Here is a 19,617-nt window from a genome sequence, read left to right as displayed (position 1 = left end):
AACTATATCCATTTAATTCAGAATTTATTTTGTCATCTATGGTGTTATATCACGGATCAAATTAAATTATTTATTGGAGAAGTCGTAAGGGTGCTCGAATATGGGGATTTCGGTCTCCTCCGGGATGCTGTGAGGATCTATTTTGTGGACGAAGCTCTCGTCGACTTTTCGCATCCTTTCCTCCAGGAAATGACGGCGAAGCTCCTCCGAAAGTGCCTGAAAATTTCATTGCAATTTTACAACGTTTATCAATTTTTTGGAATTATATAAACCTCTCACCTTTCTAGGCTGCCTTATCAATTTTCTCCTGAGATTCGGAAAGTCCACCCTGGACCACCTGGTTTTCACAGGATATTCGGTCGAAGTACTTTCAGGCTGCTGAATCCTGCGAACTGTAGGTTTTACTATAATTTTATAATCCAAGATACATTTTATTAATTATTATAATTTCGTTAAATTCGAACGTCACTTACAGGATTGTCTTCCGAGAGGGGACAGAGGAGCTTTGAACGGCTTTTTATTCGGACAAGGTGAAAATACGGACTTAAAAAAAAAAGGATCGGTATTAAAAAGGATATAGAAAATAAAATCTGATTAATTAATTTTTATTAATCGCAAGACTCACGTCGGCAGTTAGGGTCAATGCAGAAAGTACCAAAAACGGAATTATCATTATTTATACAAATTTCATACATCGGATTTACAAAAAAAAAAAGACCGGATGCACAGTGTCGATGTCACTTGACGAGGTGCCATCGACATACTGGATACGATGACTTAAAGTGATCGTATCCACTAGAAACGTGATCATTGATTATTGACAATTTCCGAACGAGGACGATTAACGTTACTTGCACCTGACATAACAGATTGTTTCAACTTGCTGTGACCGATTCGCGCGGTCCCATAGCTCCATTTGCGGTAATCATTCACCGTCAATATTAATCGACATTTCCACTTAACGAGACTCGATTATGAGCCTGTTATCAAGGAAACATGCTCGCCTTCCGGACCGACCAGTAACGGCCGTAACGACGCATTCGGGGTTAAAAGGGAGATATTCATAATTGTTTAACAAGTGCTTGGGGAAAATAATCGCACTTACTGGCGGTAATCGATAGTGATTGCTCCTCAGGACATGGAAACGCCGCGTAAAAATAATTTGACAAGGACTTTCAATTACTTTTCAATGCCTGCGCCCATAAAAGCACCAGACGGTATGCACCACTCTATGCACTTATGCACCGCCTTCGTCATTCCTCTGGGGACCTGAACAAATTCTCTAAACGATCCCCTCTAAAAAATAAAAACCCAAAAGACTTTACATTTCTTAAAGCAGACACAAATCTGCATAATATGGTAATTACAAGGGGAAATATCCGATATTACAGATTCCAAGGAAATTCTCAAAGAAATATACACGTAAGAATTAAATGTTGCAAATTTTATTCCATCTCAAATAAATACAGGTCTCCAGAATTTCCTGGTTACAAGAACGCGCGTAATTCGACGTTACGGTCGAATCGGGAAAATCGGGAAAATTTCCGTCCTCGCATTTTCTTGCGGCGAACCGAGACTCTTCCGTCTCTTAGGTCATTTATTAATCATGGTTTAATCGTCCTCGCCGAATTCGGGGTCGTCGTGGATTACAACGTTTTGGTTGTTATTTGCATTGCTGTGATAAGGCCTTCTTCCTCTCCTCTTGTTAGAGTTGTGTACTTGCACCTCTTGGAAACCTGGTTGCAGCCTTCGCGCGAAGTTCTGATTGGTATTGATGTTGCTGTTAAAGACATCGATGCCGTGCCGGAGCTTCGTGTAATCCGAGGGAACGTATTCCCTGCTTACCGATTCGTCATCCTCAATCTCGTCGGACGTCAACGAACCGATTCTGGCTTTGATGACGTTCGAGCTCTCTTGATTTCCAAAACCAGTGTTCACGTTTCGGGGCGCGTTGCTTACGGTCGTGATGGGCGATTGCAAATTCGGGGACAGCTGAGAAAAATACTAGAAAAATTAACATTCTCTAGTCTATTGTACGTCCATTCTTGAGATCATTTCAAAGGTCAAGAAAATTACCAGAGCCAGGTTGTACGGGTCGTTGTATGGAAGTCGACCACCCTTCGAATATTTCGAAGACTTCGATGCCAGACGCTGCTCGATGTTCGTCACCGAGATAAGAATTTTTCGCAAAACATCCACGGCTTCTTCGTGATCTGCCCCTGATATAACGACCTGAGGAAAAAGAGTAGAAACAGTCCCTGCAATAACGCGTCAATTACCCAGACCCAGGATTAACAATTTAATGGTTAGGTATTTTTTTAAAGTTTTGTATCGTGCTTGTGGGGTGGACTTACGAAAACGCCGAGGACGCAAAGGGTTGAGAGAATCCCGGAAAATGGCGACATGGCAGCTTCGTGTGGAGTCCGCTTGGTGTTGAGACGTGAGAAACATTTGCGCCTCGTCTTCATATACTCCTAGGTTTTTTATGAACCAATTAATCTCCGAGGTATCACTTACTTTATAGCGTGATTGCCGCCCCTCGAAAGATGTATAAACGGGATTGGAGTTTCGCGCGGAATCATCTCGCAATCGTGCCATTGACATCCGTGAAATTGCGATTGGCACGAAGTCGTAAATCAAACTCGGCCGCTTTACATGGAGAATTAACAGTCCACGTCGTTGTTCCTTGACGAATACAGGCCGAGGTGTTGAAAAAGTGCGTACCAGCGGGGAAATGTAAATTAGTTTACGCCGACACTCTGGGAGCGCTTCTTAAACGTCAGAAGACATCCTTCGAAAATTTCCTCCAAAAGTGGGTGCCGTCTATTCAGAAACTCTAACTTCTTAACATAACTTTCTAAATAATTACCATATTTTCTATCTCACCACGAGCTCATTAATTCCACAGAATATTAATTTTTATCTAACTCCTCAAGTGCAAATTACGTTAAATCGATTTTTTTTAGATTTTTCTCCATTTTCTGCGTTTTTCTATTGTACCTTTGATTTTTTTTTTTCGTTCGATAAAGCCTAGATTGAAATCACGATCGATTGTCGATCGAGATCTGTTTGCCGAATTTCGGATTTTTGACATTCCTGGAAAGTCGGGCTTAATTGATAAAAATCGAATGACACGCTCTGGACGGTGCAATTATCGTAGCCAATTATCGATCCGATCGATTTCACGCAGCCGATAATCGCGACACGTAGATTGACCGCGTTCGCGGGTTTTGACGGCTCAATGTCGCTAAATAAACGTCGAGACGATAAATCCACCACTGCAGATTTCATTAAATCAAGTCGTCGCCTCCGTGCTCGCTTCCTGAGTCTAATATACGGTGTTAACTAATCTTGCAAACTTCCGCTATCAACGAGAGCGATAAGAAAGCATTGAACTAAAGGCGCTCTAAAATCATAAATCATAGAATAACAAATTAATAACCATTCTCGGGAATTCCATCCGCGCCAAACTCGACGGCCTATCGATAATCGACCTTAAATAAGAATAAAAGCGGATCTAAAATTTGCATAAATCATGCGAACAGGGAATTAAACGTCAAGCAGAATTTCTGGAAATTAATCTCACTGGCTATAAAGCACTCTCTTTATTCATACAAAATTTTTCACAATTTTCCACACCAAGATAAAAAATGTCACCGAACGATAGACATATCTCTTGGAACAGTGTCAAAAGAAAATATTTAGTAAATTCAAAGAATTATTTCTTTGGTTCGATGACATTTTTCTTCTCATGGCAGTTTTCACGGATTTTAACAAAATTTTGCGTCTTTTCGGTGTCAGTTTATGATGACTCGTCCTTCACGGCGTCCATCAGATCACGTTGGTTCATCTTCACTCTGATCTCCACGTAGTTGTCAACATTTTCGGTCAAGTCCAATCTTCTACCGGTGACTGTCAATTTTTGCTGCTCAGGTGATTCCTCGATATCCTTGATAACACTCATCATCTCAGCCGCCATATCCTTCGCCTTTATCTCCCGGTCGACCGGGTCGAGATTTGAATTCAAAGCCAAACTTCTTCTCGCGACTTGTTCCAAGTCATAAGACATCTCAAAAGCAGACAATCCTGATCTTCTCCCCCTGACAGGAGCGACGATTCGGATCAGTTCTTTTATCGTCTCCGCGGAAAGAGTGGAGGATGGTTTCTCGTCCAGATAAGCCAGGATCACTTTCCACAGTTCCTCCGCGATCAATTTCGGATCGGCGTTGACAATGATGTTGACATTTTTGTTTTCGATCACTGTGTCTCCCTGGAAAGGTTAGGCGTTTTTAAAAAAATATCTCAAACCAAAAGTACCAGCCTCGAGGGAATTTATTACCTTTCCGGATGACGAATCCTTCGACAGGTGTTTTCCCACGGTCTGGGATATCTGAAATAAAATCGTTTCATTGGTTACATTTTTGACAATTATTTATGCGGCTCAGGAAAATTCTTCTCCGACGTGGATTTGAAAATAGAGCGATTTGAGCGTTTAGAAAAAGAGTGTCGGATTGATAGGGATATTTGAAAATGACTTACTTGAGGAATAAAGACGATCAAAGCGGCGGCCAAAATCTTGAGGGAGGTCATGACCATTACGTCTGCCAAAGTCCGATTCAATCGAAAGGCGAGGTTCTCTCCTTTTATACACGACTTCCATCCAGCATCAAAATGGATAATGATTTATCGTTTCTACGCTTCATTCATTTACCATCGCCATTCAGTGCACAACAATAGCAAACCAATCCCACACTCCCAATTAACTCGAGCCACTCGTCCTTGAGTGCAAGTTGCACTCGTGCATCTTCGAAATGCACTGGAGGAAAAAAAAACTAACCGGAATCATTGACCAAAATCGAGAAGAAAGTCAAAAGGAAAAAGAAATGCAGTCAAACAACGCATATATAATTAAAATCCGAAACGACCGACACCTAGAAATATATATTTCATTTTTATTCTTAATAAAATCCACTCCAAATTTTATTGTAAAATTCATTACAATCAGTGTGGGTGTAATCATCGAGTTATTATCTCTCAGAATTTTCATTGGGGTCGGCGAAACGATTGCATCAAAATGCCGGAGCGTAAACAAGTGCTAAAAAACTTCAACGAGTTTCCTGATAAGTGCGATAGGATGAAGTTGTTTGATGATAACGTCATTGCAACGTGAGAATTAATTCGAGCTCGATCTTAATAAACTTCGACTCGAAAACGAGCAGATCGTTGTTCACTGATTTTAATATGCCCATTTCGAAGAGTGCATATTGCAACGTATTTGGTTTATGTCTGCAAGGTCGTCAGAAAAGCCGTGCAGTTTTCTTGCGTCGGAAGACACGTCCCGAAAGCTTCCAAAAGAAGGGGCTCTTTTTTTATCGCGGTTTCATAATCACGGAATGAGACCTTTCCGTCGCGATCGACGTCCAATTTTTTTAGAACCATTTCAGACAAGTCTCTGACGCCCTCTTCAGGGTCTTCATCTCCGGGTTGCTTGATCAGACAATCCCTGCAACGAGACGATTTCTTCGTTTCTTCGACTTTGAAAAATTGTCTCCCCTACTCACTTAAAAAATTGGAAGATCTCGTCCTTGCTGATGAATCCGTCGTTATTCAAGTCGTAGACCTTGAAGCAGAATTCCGTTTTCTCGCGCAGGGTTCCTCGAAGAAACACGTTCAGTCCGAAAATCCAGGACTCGAGGCTAACGAATCCATCGTTATCCTTATCCCAACAGCAGAACATCCTCTCGACGATCATATCTTCCGTCAGGATGTCGAACGTGTTGTGCAACAATTCGCGAAATATTGCCCTGTCGATTCCCTGGTCCACGTGACACATTTACAGTAATGAAATAATTCATGGTAATTCAATTTGAATTTTAATTAATCTTCCTACCACCTGCACAGGTGCCGAAATGTCGCCCGTCGTTGAGGATGCTCCGAATTGTTGACCGGTTGTCAGTTTCTTGTAAATCTTGCAGAGAGCCTCGAGCTCCGACCTGGAATTGGGCGGCAATTATTCCCTTGCTCCATTTTCTTCAATCTTTCTTTTTGTTACAAGATTTGTAAAGGTTGTACAAAATTATTTACGCCACCTGGAGAACTTAGTCCTGCGCTTTAAGTACTCGAAAAGCTTCGCGCTTGGCACGGCGTTCCTCCCGTTTGGTCCTTCGGGCATGCTCTTCAGGATCTGGTCCTCGCAATACGAATCCGCCGAATTTCCTCGATCCTTTTCGAGACCGCTCCGAGCTTTGCGGCCGTACGTCAGGAAGACGGAGAGACTTCTCATGACCATCGCACCACCTCGGCCCGTCATAGGAATCGGCTCGACGGCGCCGACGCCGACGCCGACGTCCAAAGGATACAGGCCGAGGGACGATAAGCTGCTCAGCTCGGACATCTCTCTTGATATTGCTCTGAAAACGATCCCTTCTCTCCTTAAACATTTCAGAATTATTATTCAAGGGAAAATGATAAAAAAATATATTGCGGGTTTTTATTCGGCAAAATTTACTTTGTTTTAGAAATTTAAATTATCGACGTGAAATCCTGGATTACCGGAAAATCCATAAATCTTGGGAGCTTCTCCAGAGTGCAACAATTCCTCGCGTGTAAGTCCGATCACGCGTCCTCGAACGACACGTGCAACATTGTTAGCAATGACAGGTTAACATTCCTTACACACGACAGGAGGTCGAGTATCGTAACGACTTCTTGGGGGGAACGTGCGTGTTCGAAAAAAGAAATTTCGGAAATCGCCGCGAGGGAATTTATGCGCCCTGGCGGCGCATAAATTCAGAGACATAAAAGATACTACGCATAAAGAATTAAGTTAGATCCTTTGCGCGACAAAGTGGGCGGATATTTATCGCGGAGGTTTTTCCCACAATTTTCAGAGTCCCCGAAATGCATTTCGAAGTCGACCTCTTGGGGCGAACTTATTTTCGGATTATCAGCGAAACTATCAAGTCGAGTTTGATCGATCGAAGCTTCGCCCTCCTATCATCGCTTATTACCGAAAATCACCCGATACTCGCATTTCCGTTGCGAGGGTGCGTGATACGGGAAATCACCTGATACCGGCGATTTTACATTGGGAAGGTTATACAAAAAAAAAATTAATACGAAATCTTTAACAGCGCCAAAAAATCAAGTATGGGCGACAGAACTTATTTTTTATCGGCATCTCATCTTCTAAGATGGATTCGATTTTCGATCCATCGAGGACGAGGATTTCGAAATTCCGCAATTCAGAGGGCGATAATTGCGGGAATTCTCTGGCGGAATGGACGAGTGGAACGAATTCGGTCACGCGAACTCTGAAAGTTTGCCGAAAGTTTCGTTTCGATAGCTGGATTTTCCAGGGTGTTAAATGATCGTTACACACGTACGTTTGTTGCCGAAATTACTAAACAATCTCTTCTACCATCCGAAACATCGATACAAGCGCTGTGCTAATTTTTATTCTCTAAATTCCGCAGAGCAATTTCGAACTTCGAGGAACGGGATAGACGGTCGACGTTTAATTAACTTGCCTTAATCGGGCCTATTAATAGGAAATCGTATCTCGGTCACGCACACCGTGAAGAAATCCCTCTTCAAGAAAATCGCTTGAAATCCTTCCTCGCGGTTGGGGTAGGATCGATTGATGATAACCATCGAATTATCTCCTAACAGAGAAGTTTCGAATCGAATCGCGTGCTCACGATCGGCAGGAAACTCCGAATCCAATTATTCCCTAATTTCGATAATTCCAAACAGCACCGAGATACAATCGCCGATGATCGATTACAATTATTGAGGCATGATCACAAAAATGCCCTACCCAGCTGATTTTTATTCAAGCAAGTGGAATAAAATTAAATAAAATCCCCCGAGGCAAATTTTCCTAACATTAAATAGCTTTAAAAAGTGACAATAAGCGAGATTAGTATTTTTAGTAATTTCGTGAAAGGACACAGTCCTGCAAGACGTCCTCGAAAAGGAGAAGAGAATTTCACTTACCGATCGGTTCGATTAATTAATTCGGCGTTTCGGTCGAGGGACGCGATCGGGAGATTTGACTTGTAGATGTTGAGAATCCTCCGAGGAAAATTATTAATGTTTAACAATGCCAGGAGCCTCCTTTGTGACGCTTTCGGACGACACCTCGTTGCCCATGGAAACTCGGCTTGATCGACCAAACGTCATGACTCACAAGTGGGTATCACGTTTCTAACATGAGTTTGACTTTCGATTGATAGTATCGTTGCAGGGGGTTCATTATCGCGTGATCGGAGTGCAGGGAAATGATAAATGTCGGGGAAGATGGAAATGAGTTTACTTTCGAGCCTGCACTCGTGGAATTGGTTGCGGTGCAAAAATGTGCAGGAATAAATACTGGATAGAAAAAGACCCGGAGGTCAAAGAGCTAGGCCGGTAAAAATGACGGCAAAAAGGGCAATGACTCCGTGGAAATATTTCATATGAGTACAGAAATGGGAATACTTGAACGATTTGAGCGATGGAGCATGACCGACGCGCCATTTTTATTTTTATGCCGGAAGGCTATATTAATTTCCGCTCGTTGGAATTTCCGCAACCTTCGGCAGATCGTTGAACTGTCATATTTTCTTTCGAAACAATGGGCAAGTACATTCGTATTTTTTAATATCGATTTATTCTCCTATTTTCACGGTGGTATAAATGCTAATTCTTATTCGCGTTCTTTTCGTTTATGTAATTAGTTGAATAAGTTTACGCGATGATTTACGTTCGAGAGATATTAAAAGGATATTACAAAATGGATATTTTTTTCGGTTGGTTCACGGAAGAGGAGTCCTGGCTGCGTGAAGATAGGCTGGAAGATGCTAGCAAGGCGTGATGTCTTCTGAAATAGATATTAAAATGTTTAAATAATAATTAAAAATTAATAATCGATTTCGGGGAAGGTCCTGTCTGACCTGCAAAGTTTTCCATAATATTTCCGTATGAGGCCGAGTTGATTTTGCACTTCCACCAGCATTTCGTCGAGATGTTCGGCGCCATTTTTCGTGGCTTTTGCGTCTTCTTCGTCGCCATGCTTCCCGTGAGATAAAATCGTAGATGCCGAAGAGTCATCGGATCCTCGGAAGCCAAGAATAAAATTACTGAGCGGCTTTCAGGCAGCAGGGATCTTTCAGAAATTTTTCACTTCAAGTACTCACTCGATTTTACATGCTTCTCATCTTGGTTGTCCTGATAGTAGATATCGCGTTTGTCAACAGAATCCAGAAGATCGTCCAAAGAGTTCATGGTTTCCGACTTGTCGTGCATGTCGGCGACTTCATTGATCCTCAAATCAGGTCGCTTTGATTTAATCCTGATAGTGTTGGACAGTTCTTTCAAGATCACCCAAAGTTGATTCACCCACTGACTCTGAAATAAGTGATTCTAATATTCACTATCATTTTTTTCACTTCTTCATTGCAAGTAAATATAGCTTACCGCACGTACATAGTCTCTTGGGCTGTCAGTCTTGTCGAGAAATTCCAACAAAAGTTTCTCCAATTTTCTGCCTTGAGACAGAATAAAAGATTTCAGCTCGTCCTGTGATTTCTTATCAGAAACGGTTACTTCAGGGTCGGCCAGACTTATCGGGATAAAAGAATCGCTGGATTCCGTCAAACTCGAGAAAATGTCCTTCACTCCCAGTAAGATTTTCGGATTCCAGTACCTGTCTGCATCGATTAAATATTTTTATTAATGATAAACAAAAAAAGGAAGGAGAGAAATCGCGTTGGAACTCACTTGCATCGTCCATCGAGGATGGGACGAGAAGGCGACATTCTATCTGAAGTTAATGAAATTATGAAATTATGATAATAATGACTGGAGTAATGGAAATTTATACGCTCGGAGAATTATTTATTAACTTACTCCGACCAGTAGGCTGACTAACATTAACGTCACACACTTCATCTTTTCTTTTAAATTCCGGGACTGACGATTAATTCAACTGCATGGACTAATTGTAGAAATGAGGCTTCTCTTGCGGTGCAATCGTCTTTATAAGAGTCCCAGACAAGAAAGCAGACACTCTGGTATGTCATGTTTTAAAAACATTAATATGAATTACAAACTAACGACAGGGACGTATCTACTTGCAGGTAAAACGCTTCTCTGAAAAATATTTATATATTTAAGAGGAGAGGATTGCAGCAAATAAGTGACAATTCGTGCCGTTCAGCATTATTTTTTATTCTACCTGATACAATGATCTGTATTTATCATTTATTCGCATAATTCCTGGCCTGCGATTTTTAATCTCCACCCCTGAGATTAATGGCTTTCTCACATTCAACAGAGTTTATAAATAATCGAAGATATGTGTCAACGTTGTCCTTTGTTATCCCACTTCGGAATGTGTCGCTCGCATTGTTCAGGCTTTCCTAGTTCTGTAATGAGTAGTTTAACATTAATTAAATTGGACTGAGCACTGAGTCCGAAATTATGGCGTGATTGTTTAATTCAATAGTTTCGTTCAAAGTTGATTGGATAAAAGATACGAAATTGCAAAGTTACGTGTGGTGCTCGTCGTCATGGTCCAGACCAACATTTCTGGCGTATCTTTTAAGATGCTGATTTTGAAATTCGATCAGACCATCCAAGGAACGAGCCAATCTAAAAACTGCAATGAAAAAAAAATGACTTACTCGTTTCTTCAAAATTACAGTCGAAATTTTATGGGAAAATAAACGCACCGTGGCAATGCTGGCCAGGTTTGTGGCCATCTGATTTATTATGTTTCCCATGGTCATGGCCATCTTTGAGATTGCGATCTACTCGATAGCAGAAAAAGTTGAAAGGTTATGAAAATATACCCATGGTAATTTTTAGAAAATTATTTCTAAATCCAGAATGCTCTTTACAAAAATGCACCTTCTTACCATCTTTGTCCCCGGTCGCAATTATAATCAACAATGCCAACAGAATAACGTACTTCAACATATTCAGGTAAGTAAAATAAAAATCCGAGAAGCAAGGAAGAAATTTCCGTTGAATATATTAGACTAAGGCAATGACCACCCCATGACAATAAAAAGAAGACTATTATCGTCAGCTCCACTGATTCTACTTTTATACCGAGTATAAAATATCTCCTTCCACGCATTAACTTTTTTCTCTCTCGTGTCTAGAGGTAAGATTAAGGTTAATCGACAAAAACGAGAAGGAAACGCCGATTTTTAAGTCGGTGAGGCAGTCAAGGACTAAAAATAGGATTTATTGAACTCTACTAAGTTCACCATTCGTGACAAATAAAAGTCATCAATGATACAAATAATCGGTGCCAAGTCATGTCGCGAAAATCCGACCATTCCGGTGTTATAAATTTCATCGCTTAGACTTTCAGGGTCAACAACTATCTTTTTCCTTATACTCATCGTATTCTTGTCATTTTTTTATTCACCATCTGCAGGAAGATATTTCGGGACCAAACGAGACGAGGATCGTTTCATGAAATAATTTAAACGCTCATCTACTTAGCCAATTATGCATGTAATTACCTGGGTGATTAACAGGAATGAACATTTTGATGGATAGGTCGCTTTAAAAACTCGTAAATAATATTCGTGTATATCGCTTTATTACGCTCAGCAAAAGGAAAGTGCACAATGTGCAGACAAAATTACAATTAACCTCAAGTAATGTAATGCATGTGAACTACTCTTGTCAGTTTCTCTCAACTCCTTCCAAACGATGTAATACTTTTTGCCTTCATTAGGTCGTTTATTCGTCAATCGAGCCTTGTCAATGATTATCGTCCATAGGCACCGGATCTACGATTTCATGAAAATTTGGTGAGAATTCACAATCGAGAGGTACTTAATTTTTATAATTAATTTCTCTCCTTACCCAGCACTAGACTGTGAGTTTGCAAAAGACGTACTACCATGAGGTCCGCTAATAGCGCCCGACTTTGCAGAACTTTGGGCGAAAGAACTGCTTCCACCTTGCAATTGTGGGTATCCTCCATGACCACGATCCTGACCCTGACCCTGATAATGGGCCGGCTCGGGCAAGGCAGCTCTTCCAACCCTCACCAGCTCTGAAATGAGTTCACAAGCATTTGTCACCATCTAACTACCTCTAATCACGCATCAAAAAATAATAAATCTACCGGAATAAATATTTTTCAATTTTTAAAAATCATACCCTCTTCGTTTATGGGATTCGCCGGAAAAGCGAAACTCGTCCCGAGAACGGCGAATATGAGAAGAATGGCGATCTTCATCTTCGCTCTTTCGAGATCCAGGTAAAATTCTCTCAGGTTAAGAGGTGTTTTCGTCTCGAGACTCGATTCGTTAGTGACAAAAGAGGAAGCGAGGGGCCTAGTTTATATACGAATCGGTCCCAATGATTCGGGATATTCCAAACCGCTTTTGCATATATCGGTCGGGTCTGATAATATATTATGTACTTAAGACTGCATGTTTTCGAGCCTCTCTTCGAATCTCATTAGCGCGTCCATGGTTGTGACATACTGCTAAGCACGAGTTCCTTCACCATAAATTGAGCATTGGTTTTCCCACCATCGAATCATCTCCATCTCAATTGACGTCACTCGAATTTTCAGGAAGGAAGACATCGGACTGTTAGAAAAGTGCGTAAAATAAGGAGCAAGCGGTGGCTCCGACATTGGTCAGCATTAATGATCGGAAAGCCGTAAAAAGTATTTTCGTCGGTGTGGGCATTTTTCGTAGAAGACATTTAGAGTCGCTTAAGCGATTTAAATCCTGATAGGTATCCCATGAGGACTCGATGACTAATTCTTCATCGCGTAGATCCCCCTCCGTCTTTCCTTTTTCTTTCGGCCATGAATGACCAAAGTCATCGAACTCCCTCCAAAACAGCCAAAAGAAAGTGCAAGATTTTGGAAAACTCGCAGGTGGAATAATCGCGGGGACATTTTCATTCCAGACAGGGGAGAATGTAGGAAAGATGAGTAACTATTTGCGCATGCTACTTTATTATCGATATTTACAGTAAAATATCTTTTCTTATTGCTCTAGTGTCGTGGAGGCGCCACTGCAAGGCGCCATTATCTAGAAATCGTGGAGAGGTCATCCAAATGGGAAATGTCCGTCAATGGTCCATGGTCCATTCGCAATTTCGTTCCATTTTGGACGAATTTACCGTCCATAACTTCCTCCGTACCCTGGGTATCCTCCTCCGTATCCTCCGTATCCCGGGTATCCTCCATATCCTCCATATCCTCCATAACCGCTTCCATATCCTCCATACCCGCCATAACCTCCACCATAAGCAGGCGAGCGTTGAGTTCTCGCCAATTCTAAAACGGAAATAAATCCTCATTAAATAAAACACTTTTACCTTCACGAAAAAAATATTTCTCTACGGTGTATGATTGTGAAAAGTAATTATTTGAATTATTAATCGTTTCTGTGCGTACCTTCAGGCGCTGCCATGGCCATAGCCACGAGGACCAGCAGACAGAGAAGCTTGAACATTTTTTTCCTTTGATTTCTGAAGATCCTGGAGAACTTCTCAACTGATACTGCATCCATCAAGATGCTGCACCTTATATACAAAATCCAGGCTCCTCGTAATCCTCGACAAGTGTCTGCAAAAAGTGATCTTCATGGTTCACACGGTGATCCATCCATTTCGAATTCGATTAAGTCCTTCGAGACCCATGAAGAAAACAACAACTGTCTTGTATCCATCTCTTGCAACAACTTTAATGCCTTTCCCAGGAGCGGAGCAAGGAAATTCTTTAAATTCATTTTGCCAGCTTCCCTGCAATCTAAAGAAAATTAATACAATGATGCCCTTCAGGGCGGAGAAGCCGATTAATTTTTTATAATTAAATCCAGGTCGCTGGAAATAATTATTGTCGACAAAATCGTTGAAATTTCTCGTGGATAATGTTTATTTAGAGGGCCCAGTTGGAGTCGGCCCTGAGTTTTCCCTTTTAGGCTTCTTCCATCCCAGTCGGAATTACGTGATCGTCCTCGCCATTTGCACATGATATTTATGCAGAATATCTGTAATCGATAGATCGAATCGATTCGATGCACCGTTGCCTATGTGTCATTAGGATCTTCTCCGGAAGGAATCGACTCTGGTTCTAAGATATAAGCGTTCGAAAACATTGTTTATTGCGGAATCCATGGCTACAGACTGTTTGAAATTTCTAGACGAGAAAAGGGTAAATAAAAATTTAGGCGTTAATTATTTCCAATCGTGTTTATTGTAAATTATGCAAGGAAGGATTACGGGGCGCTCGAGATCCAGGTGTCGGTATTTAATTTAAATTTAGGACTACTTAGAACAACTTGACAATGGGGAACTGATCGGCAGTTTTTAATTGTTGCCGACCGCGATCGTTACATAAATAATGCTAACTAGATGATACATCATGGCCAGTCCATATTATCCTTATCCCTACCTCTGTCCTTAGCTTTTTCTAAAAAACGACATGTTTCAATTCCCTTTCAATGAATTATTGCAAATAACCAAGCGAACGTCCCATTCGCTTTCGCGTTTCATCGATGCCGATCCAGTTTGAAATTATTTCTCGATCATTGCTAACAAGCTCGACGATCAAGGTCAACCGACCCGAATTTGGATCCGCCATTTCGAGTTCCAATTCCAAATTTGCGAATTTTACAATCGAAGAACTGGTCACGATAGAGATGTCGCGAGAACACCTGGGTCAGTTACTCTTCGGTCTACTCTTGGATCGCTGGTGTCCTCCTCAGCTTCTTCCTAGGAACATGTTTCAAATTGAACACGACAATATTCATCGTTATCACTATTTAATATCTTAGCAAATTCATTTGAGAAAAAAGCAGAAATTTCGAAGCCTACGTGTACCCATTAGGAGGTCCCCCGTAAGCAGTAGCGACAGAACTGGCGAGCCCACTTTTCCCCGTGGAGTAGCTATTGGCAATGGCGGTGATAGCTCCTGGGGGAGACCCTGGAGAACCCGACCTGGCGAGTCCAGGGAAGCTGAAGACCATTGGGAAGAAATTGTTGAGGTTCGGGATCTGACCCTGACGTCGTTTTCCACCTCTGAAAGGCACGAAAGGTACAGGAGGCTCGTCATCGTCCTCTTCAGAGTCCTCTTCGTCCTCCTCTTCGACGACCACTGGTCTCTTCTTCCCCTTTTTCGAGCCCACGGGCTTCGAGGTCACCGGGGCTGCTTCCGTGTTGTAAACCGCCTCTTCAGGGTGTGCAGGAGTGGCTTCCGTCGTGTAAGGAAGTGGCCTCGGCTCGGCAACTGGCTGGTCCTGCGTTTACGTCGAAAATGAAATAAATCCTCCGGTATAAGTCGAAATAATATAAATTCAATTTACAATTGTCAATAATGAATTTAATTGTAAATGTCGACCTGTTCCACCGCGTCCTCGTGTTCCTCTACAGGATCCTCAGGCTGAGGGTCGGCCGAGAAGGCGTCGTCGTTTTCCGGCGCAGCTTCGGCTTCCGCGCTAGACACTTCGTGGCTGTCTATTGGCTCTGGTCCTTTGTCCAAGTATGTTGGCTTATCTCCCAGATACGTTCCACCGCTGACGGCGTTTCCTTCGGCGAAAATCCCGGTCGCTTGGTCGCCATTTGCAGAGCGACGAGCCGGCCTGTAGTACCCGGTGAACATCATCGCCCTCTGAGGATAAGGACGAACCGGGGCCCTCTTCGCCCTTAAGAACAGCATCGGGTTCCCATACGGATCCACCATGATGGACTCTGTCAAAAAAACATTCCGATTTAATGAGTTTCACTCAATTCCCAGACTAGATTTTCGAGTTTCGCTCGATTCCACTAAACCCCGAATGTCTGTATTTAAAAAATCCAATATCTAACCGGTGATAACCAAAGTCAAGCCGATATAAATTAATACCAGTAGTTTTGAGGTTTTACGGATATCTCGCGATTAGCTGAAAATGATGAAGGGATGTAAAAAATTCGTAATTATCAGGAGAATATGGTAAAACCAGTGGTTTCACTCACGGGGTTTTGCAGGTACCACTCTGCCTTCGGCGCAGAGCGTCGCGACAACCGCGACCACGACGACCCCGAAGAAGACGCCCGACGCCATCTTGGATTTCCTTCTGCGGTCTCCTTTTGTGCTTTCACTTTACACCCGCGTTTTCTCCCGACTTGGGCAACCGAGGAGGATTTACAGACACAATCTAGGGAACCTGGGGAACCTGGGGAACCTGGAACTTGGAGAACCTGAAGAGTTCTCCACTTCTCAGCGCTGGTACCAAGAGGAACAGACACTGCGCGAAGATATCCTCGACGAAGAACTTTGCTCGGGTGGTGCTCCCTCATTCCGCAATTCCTTATATACCTTGGCTAGTCCTTTAACCATGTGGGATGGGATGACACGGGCTTGGACATGGTGTGGGATGCGATGGTATCCGATAGGACGGGATGGGATCTTGGTCCCCACTTCTTCATTAGGTTGACACACGCACGAAGACATGAATTCGTAACGCTACCGCGCATCGGTTACCGCTACGTGATCGCCATCCAAGATGGAGTATCTGTGAATTTAATCAATCCGATGAATTTAATGAATTTAGTCAATCCGATCGCCAGCCGAGCTTCGAGGAGTCACCCAAGAACGAAGGCGCTGCACTTGAAAGGAAATCCTTCGGGACTCGGGAAAATTATTCCAGGCGAGCCGACGATCAAAAGAAAGTTCGTAAAAAACCCAGGAATCCCTTAGATCCGCAAAACCGCCTCGACTCTAGAAACGCGGAAAGACCAAGGGAAGGATTTATTATTTTTTATTTATTTATCCTGATATCTTTTCGCGTCCATTATATTTTATTCACAGACATAGAAAAGACACGTGAAGAGACGTAATTATGTTTTTTAACTCGGGTCTGAATATTAAGGTCTGGATTCACTTTTTCTAATTGCGCGCAGACGTCTGACCATAGCGCTGAGTTTACTACTTGCGGGTAGACGAAAAGGATGGAATTGGGGGTTTCTCGGCGGAAAAAATCGGGAAAAAATTCAGGGTGCTTCGGGATATCAGGGGAAGCTTTTATGGGGGGGCTTCGAGATTTTGAAGAGCTTTGGAACGAAGCTGCTCAATTTTTGAGGTGAAGAATCGAGGCTGACTCAGCTCGGGCGAATGCTTGGGCGGAGTCAGGGAGCGATGGGAAAAGTTCTTTCACGAATTCGCAGCAGGGAGATGACAAATGACTCATTCGAGGCCCTAAAGAACGACGAACCATCGGACCCTTTGGTGAATAATGAAAAGCCACTCAATGAATTCGTCCGAGGAGCGAATGAGAATGTGTTACCATTGACGGCTGACACCGGGGACAAACGTGTCGTCGCCTTCTCTCTTTTTCTCTTCATGATCGATTCATGACGCGCGATAAGGGACTTAATGACGTCTTTTCAACAGAAAAAATCTACCCACGAATTTCGGCTCCTGAATATAGCGATCGTTATCTTGGAGGGCGATGTTCCCATTAAGCATCAAAAATGTACAGCGCACTCCACGAGTAAATCCAAGACTCGTGTAATTATATTTCCAATCTTGAAAATTCAAACCGTGCACTTTGCCAACGTGAAACGTCAGATGTTCAATGTTTATGCGTCGCAATTTGCAAATTTGGATCTGATAAGGCTTTTACGAATTTTCAAACCTCGTATGTACGGATTCTTGGCACCGCGCTTTGCAGAGGATGGTTTAGACCATTTTGGAAATTATGCTTTCTCGAGTTTTGGCAGACTCTGGATGGCGGGTTTGCAGACATCGGGACATTGGGGGAGTGTGCGTGGAAAAGGTACAGTGACACGTCAAGGCGGATCTGACTGGGACATTTCGGATTCAGGACACGACGGCCACCGCCATTGGACTCCTGTGGACTTTTGATTCGTCCTCAAGAGTTATCGTCACTTGTGGCCAGTCGTGCCAGACAACCGGGCGGTATGACCGACCATATTATTAATATATTAAGGGATCGACCGCCGAGGAAGTTACGTCAGACGAACGTCATTAACCGTAATCGGCCCTGACGGACGTCTGCTCTTTGCACCGAATTGCGGCCATTGTTTAACCGATTTGGCGGCGTTGCATCGACAAATGTCTTCGGTTCATTGTTCCACGTGGGGAGAAAAATCCATCTCAATTTGATATCAGTATTTTTCGAAAAAAGTCCTGCGATCGTTCGATGGATTTCGGCGATTATCTACCCAGAACCTGAAAAAATTCTCCAATGCACGAAACCCTCGGTTTCATGAATTTCTATATTTTCTACAGCTCCAAACAATCGATTCGCCGCTGAATCGCACTTGAACTCGTTGATTCGATGACCGACCGTGACACTGACTTCTTCGTCGAACACGTCCATGGCCTGTCTGGCAAAACTGTGTCTCGTGACAATCGTGAGCTGATTACCAAGGATTTGGGGTCTATGTCGCTCTCGATAAGTTCGATCCCGTTAAGAGCGAGGTTCATTTTTCTGCTTAATTTATTTTCTCAATTTTTCATAAGCCACGAGCTTTTGAAAATCCCATCTCTGACGTTTCCTGAATATCTGTCCCAAGGTGAGGATTCCTGGTCGTAAACATGGGATCGATTTAACAGTCCCACAAGGAGATCCCTCTTTTTCTCCCCCTTACACCTTGCATGCAGAATAACAGCAAACTGATTATGCAACTTCCATAATAATGGAATTCAATGCCCGTCCGCCAGACTGTTTGTCCGGCCGTCCCGAGGAATCCCTTTGTTTCATCGTTTACATGTCTTTCCATATTTCGTACTCCTTCTTTTTCCTCCTCGCTACTCCATTACACTCGGCGGAGTCGCATAAACGAATCTAGCAAGACCCTGGAAAAAAAAGGGAACCCCGAAATAAATTATCCAATAATTGGAAAACCTGTACCGATAGATAATCCAAGTATGAAAAATGTCGTTGCATTTCTTACGATTTATTTTAATGGTTATTTTAAGGCAAGTTCATGGAAATTTCCACCCGTAGGAAGCGCGACCAAAATTCGTTCCGAAGGGACCGCCAAGGAGCAGGAAGCGTCGATTTATTGAAATCGATGCCCAATAACTGTCGCGCATATCGATGAGGAATACTCTGTAAATCTAAACCTCCCCTTAACCGTTGTTACACGAGGTTTCGATGCCGAGGGTTACGTAAATCGAATTAAGATTAGGCCGGGTCCAATTACACGTGCCACCTCGGGTGCAATTGTGAATTGGAAATGTCGTCAGGTGCGAGCAAGTACTGGGAATTGCCCGTTAAAGTAAATCGAGACACGATTGACACGCAAGAGTCCTCAGAAATATTGAAAATTAAAATATCAAAGGGAGGGACTCAAAGGAAATTCCCGATTTAAAATTCAGGGTCTTAAACCACTCCGACCAATTAATTGCATAAAAATCCCGGGATAATTAATTCACAATTCCTGATTTATAATTCTGGGGATCTTATACCGCGTCGATTTATTAGGATGGAGAAATCATATCTCGGAGTCCTTAATTCCGGAGTTGGAACTCCATCCCGGAAGAACTCGACAGCCTCGTCTGATCTCGCTTCTTTGAAGGTTCTTTCTCAATTCTTACCAGCAATTGTTCAGGACTGTAAAGAACAAGTACACGTGTCG

General features: G+C 42.6%; 7 protein-coding genes across 13 annotated transcripts; all 7 read right to left on the bottom strand.

Moving 5' to 3' along the window:
- Positions 1-66: 66 nt before the first annotated feature.
- Positions 67-673, bottom strand: LOC105695445. Its single transcript, XM_012416984.1, has 4 exons — positions 626-673; positions 474-543; positions 280-392; positions 67-216 (listed from the first exon to the last, which is right to left on the bottom strand). The coding sequence occupies exons 1-4, from the start codon at positions 671-673 to the stop codon at positions 67-69; spliced, it is 381 nt and encodes a 126-aa protein (XP_012272407.1).
- Positions 674-1,429: 756 nt separating this feature from the next.
- Positions 1,430-2,460, bottom strand: LOC105695470. 3 transcript variants are annotated; one of them, XM_012417015.1, is made up of 4 exons: positions 2,355-2,460; positions 2,077-2,232; positions 1,846-2,004; positions 1,430-1,761 (listed from the first exon to the last, which is right to left on the bottom strand). In XM_012417015.1, the coding sequence occupies exons 1-4, from the start codon at positions 2,403-2,405 to the stop codon at positions 1,612-1,614; spliced, it is 516 nt and encodes a 171-aa protein (XP_012272438.1). In that variant the 5' UTR covers positions 2,406-2,460; the 3' UTR covers positions 1,430-1,611. The 3 variants fall into 3 exon arrangements, with proteins under 3 accessions (XP_012272438.1, XP_012272436.1, XP_012272437.1); XM_012417013.1 differs by having other exon boundaries at positions 1,430-2,004; XM_012417014.1 differs by having other exon boundaries at positions 1,430-1,992.
- A 1,130-nt stretch (positions 2,461-3,590) lies between these two features.
- LOC105695860 lies at positions 3,591-4,619 on the bottom strand. Its single transcript, XM_012417846.1, has 3 exons — positions 4,540-4,619; positions 4,340-4,390; positions 3,591-4,270 (listed from the first exon to the last, which is right to left on the bottom strand). Exons 1-3 carry the CDS (start codon positions 4,594-4,596, stop codon positions 3,803-3,805), a joined length of 576 nt encoding a protein of 191 aa, XP_012273269.1. The 5' UTR covers positions 4,597-4,619; the 3' UTR covers positions 3,591-3,802.
- A 368-nt stretch (positions 4,620-4,987) lies between these two features.
- Positions 4,988-6,394, bottom strand: LOC105695444 (EF-hand calcium-binding domain-containing protein 1). The gene is made up of 4 exons (XM_012416983.2): positions 6,090-6,394; positions 5,894-5,993; positions 5,562-5,815; positions 4,988-5,503 (listed from the first exon to the last, which is right to left on the bottom strand). The coding sequence occupies exons 1-4, from the start codon at positions 6,392-6,394 to the stop codon at positions 5,281-5,283; spliced, it is 882 nt and encodes a 293-aa protein (XP_012272406.1). The 3' UTR covers positions 4,988-5,280.
- A 2,264-nt stretch (positions 6,395-8,658) lies between these two features.
- Positions 8,659-9,984, bottom strand: LOC105695859. Of its 3 annotated transcripts, none has more exons than XM_012417844.1 (6): positions 9,892-9,984; positions 9,763-9,805; positions 9,460-9,692; positions 9,180-9,390; positions 8,937-9,099; positions 8,659-8,863 (listed from the first exon to the last, which is right to left on the bottom strand). In XM_012417844.1, the coding sequence occupies exons 1-6, from the start codon at positions 9,931-9,933 to the stop codon at positions 8,770-8,772; spliced, it is 786 nt and encodes a 261-aa protein (XP_012273267.1). In that variant the 5' UTR covers positions 9,934-9,984; the 3' UTR covers positions 8,659-8,769. The 3 variants fall into 3 exon arrangements, with proteins under 3 accessions (XP_012273267.1, XP_023290374.1, XP_012273268.1); XM_023434606.1 differs by having other exon boundaries at positions 8,659-8,860; XM_012417845.1 differs by having other exon boundaries at positions 9,469-9,692.
- A 1,598-nt stretch (positions 9,985-11,582) lies between these two features.
- LOC105695490 (neuropeptide-like protein 31) lies at positions 11,583-13,515 on the bottom strand. Of its 2 annotated transcripts, XM_012417037.2 has the most exons (4): positions 13,427-13,515; positions 13,166-13,306; positions 11,869-11,995; positions 11,583-11,792 (listed from the first exon to the last, which is right to left on the bottom strand). In XM_012417037.2, the coding sequence occupies exons 1-4, from the start codon at positions 13,482-13,484 to the stop codon at positions 11,771-11,773; spliced, it is 348 nt and encodes a 115-aa protein (XP_012272460.2). In that variant the 5' UTR covers positions 13,485-13,515; the 3' UTR covers positions 11,583-11,770. The 2 variants fall into 2 exon arrangements, with proteins under 2 accessions (XP_012272460.2, XP_023290384.1); XM_023434616.1 differs by lacking the exons at positions 13,166-13,306; positions 13,427-13,515 and adding an exon at positions 12,169-12,306 and having other exon boundaries at positions 11,869-12,061.
- A 745-nt stretch (positions 13,516-14,260) lies between these two features.
- LOC105695443 lies at positions 14,261-16,274 on the bottom strand. Of its 2 annotated transcripts, none has more exons than XM_012416982.1 (4): positions 15,985-16,274; positions 15,371-15,720; positions 14,848-15,269; positions 14,261-14,745 (listed from the first exon to the last, which is right to left on the bottom strand). In XM_012416982.1, the coding sequence occupies exons 1-4, from the start codon at positions 16,070-16,072 to the stop codon at positions 14,709-14,711; spliced, it is 897 nt and encodes a 298-aa protein (XP_012272405.1). In that variant the 5' UTR covers positions 16,073-16,274; the 3' UTR covers positions 14,261-14,708. The 2 variants fall into 2 exon arrangements, with proteins under 2 accessions (XP_012272405.1, XP_023290373.1); XM_023434605.1 differs by having other exon boundaries at positions 14,854-15,269.
- Positions 16,275-19,617: the final 3,343 nt, after the last annotated feature.

Source organism: Orussus abietinus, unplaced genomic scaffold (genome assembly GCF_000612105.2).
Source record: "Orussus abietinus isolate OABI.00-Male unplaced genomic scaffold, Oabi_2.0 scaffold4, whole genome shotgun sequence".
NCBI lineage: Eukaryota > Metazoa > Arthropoda > Insecta > Hymenoptera > Orussidae > Orussus > Orussus abietinus.
This window is presented reverse-complemented; position numbering and strand designations above follow the sequence as displayed.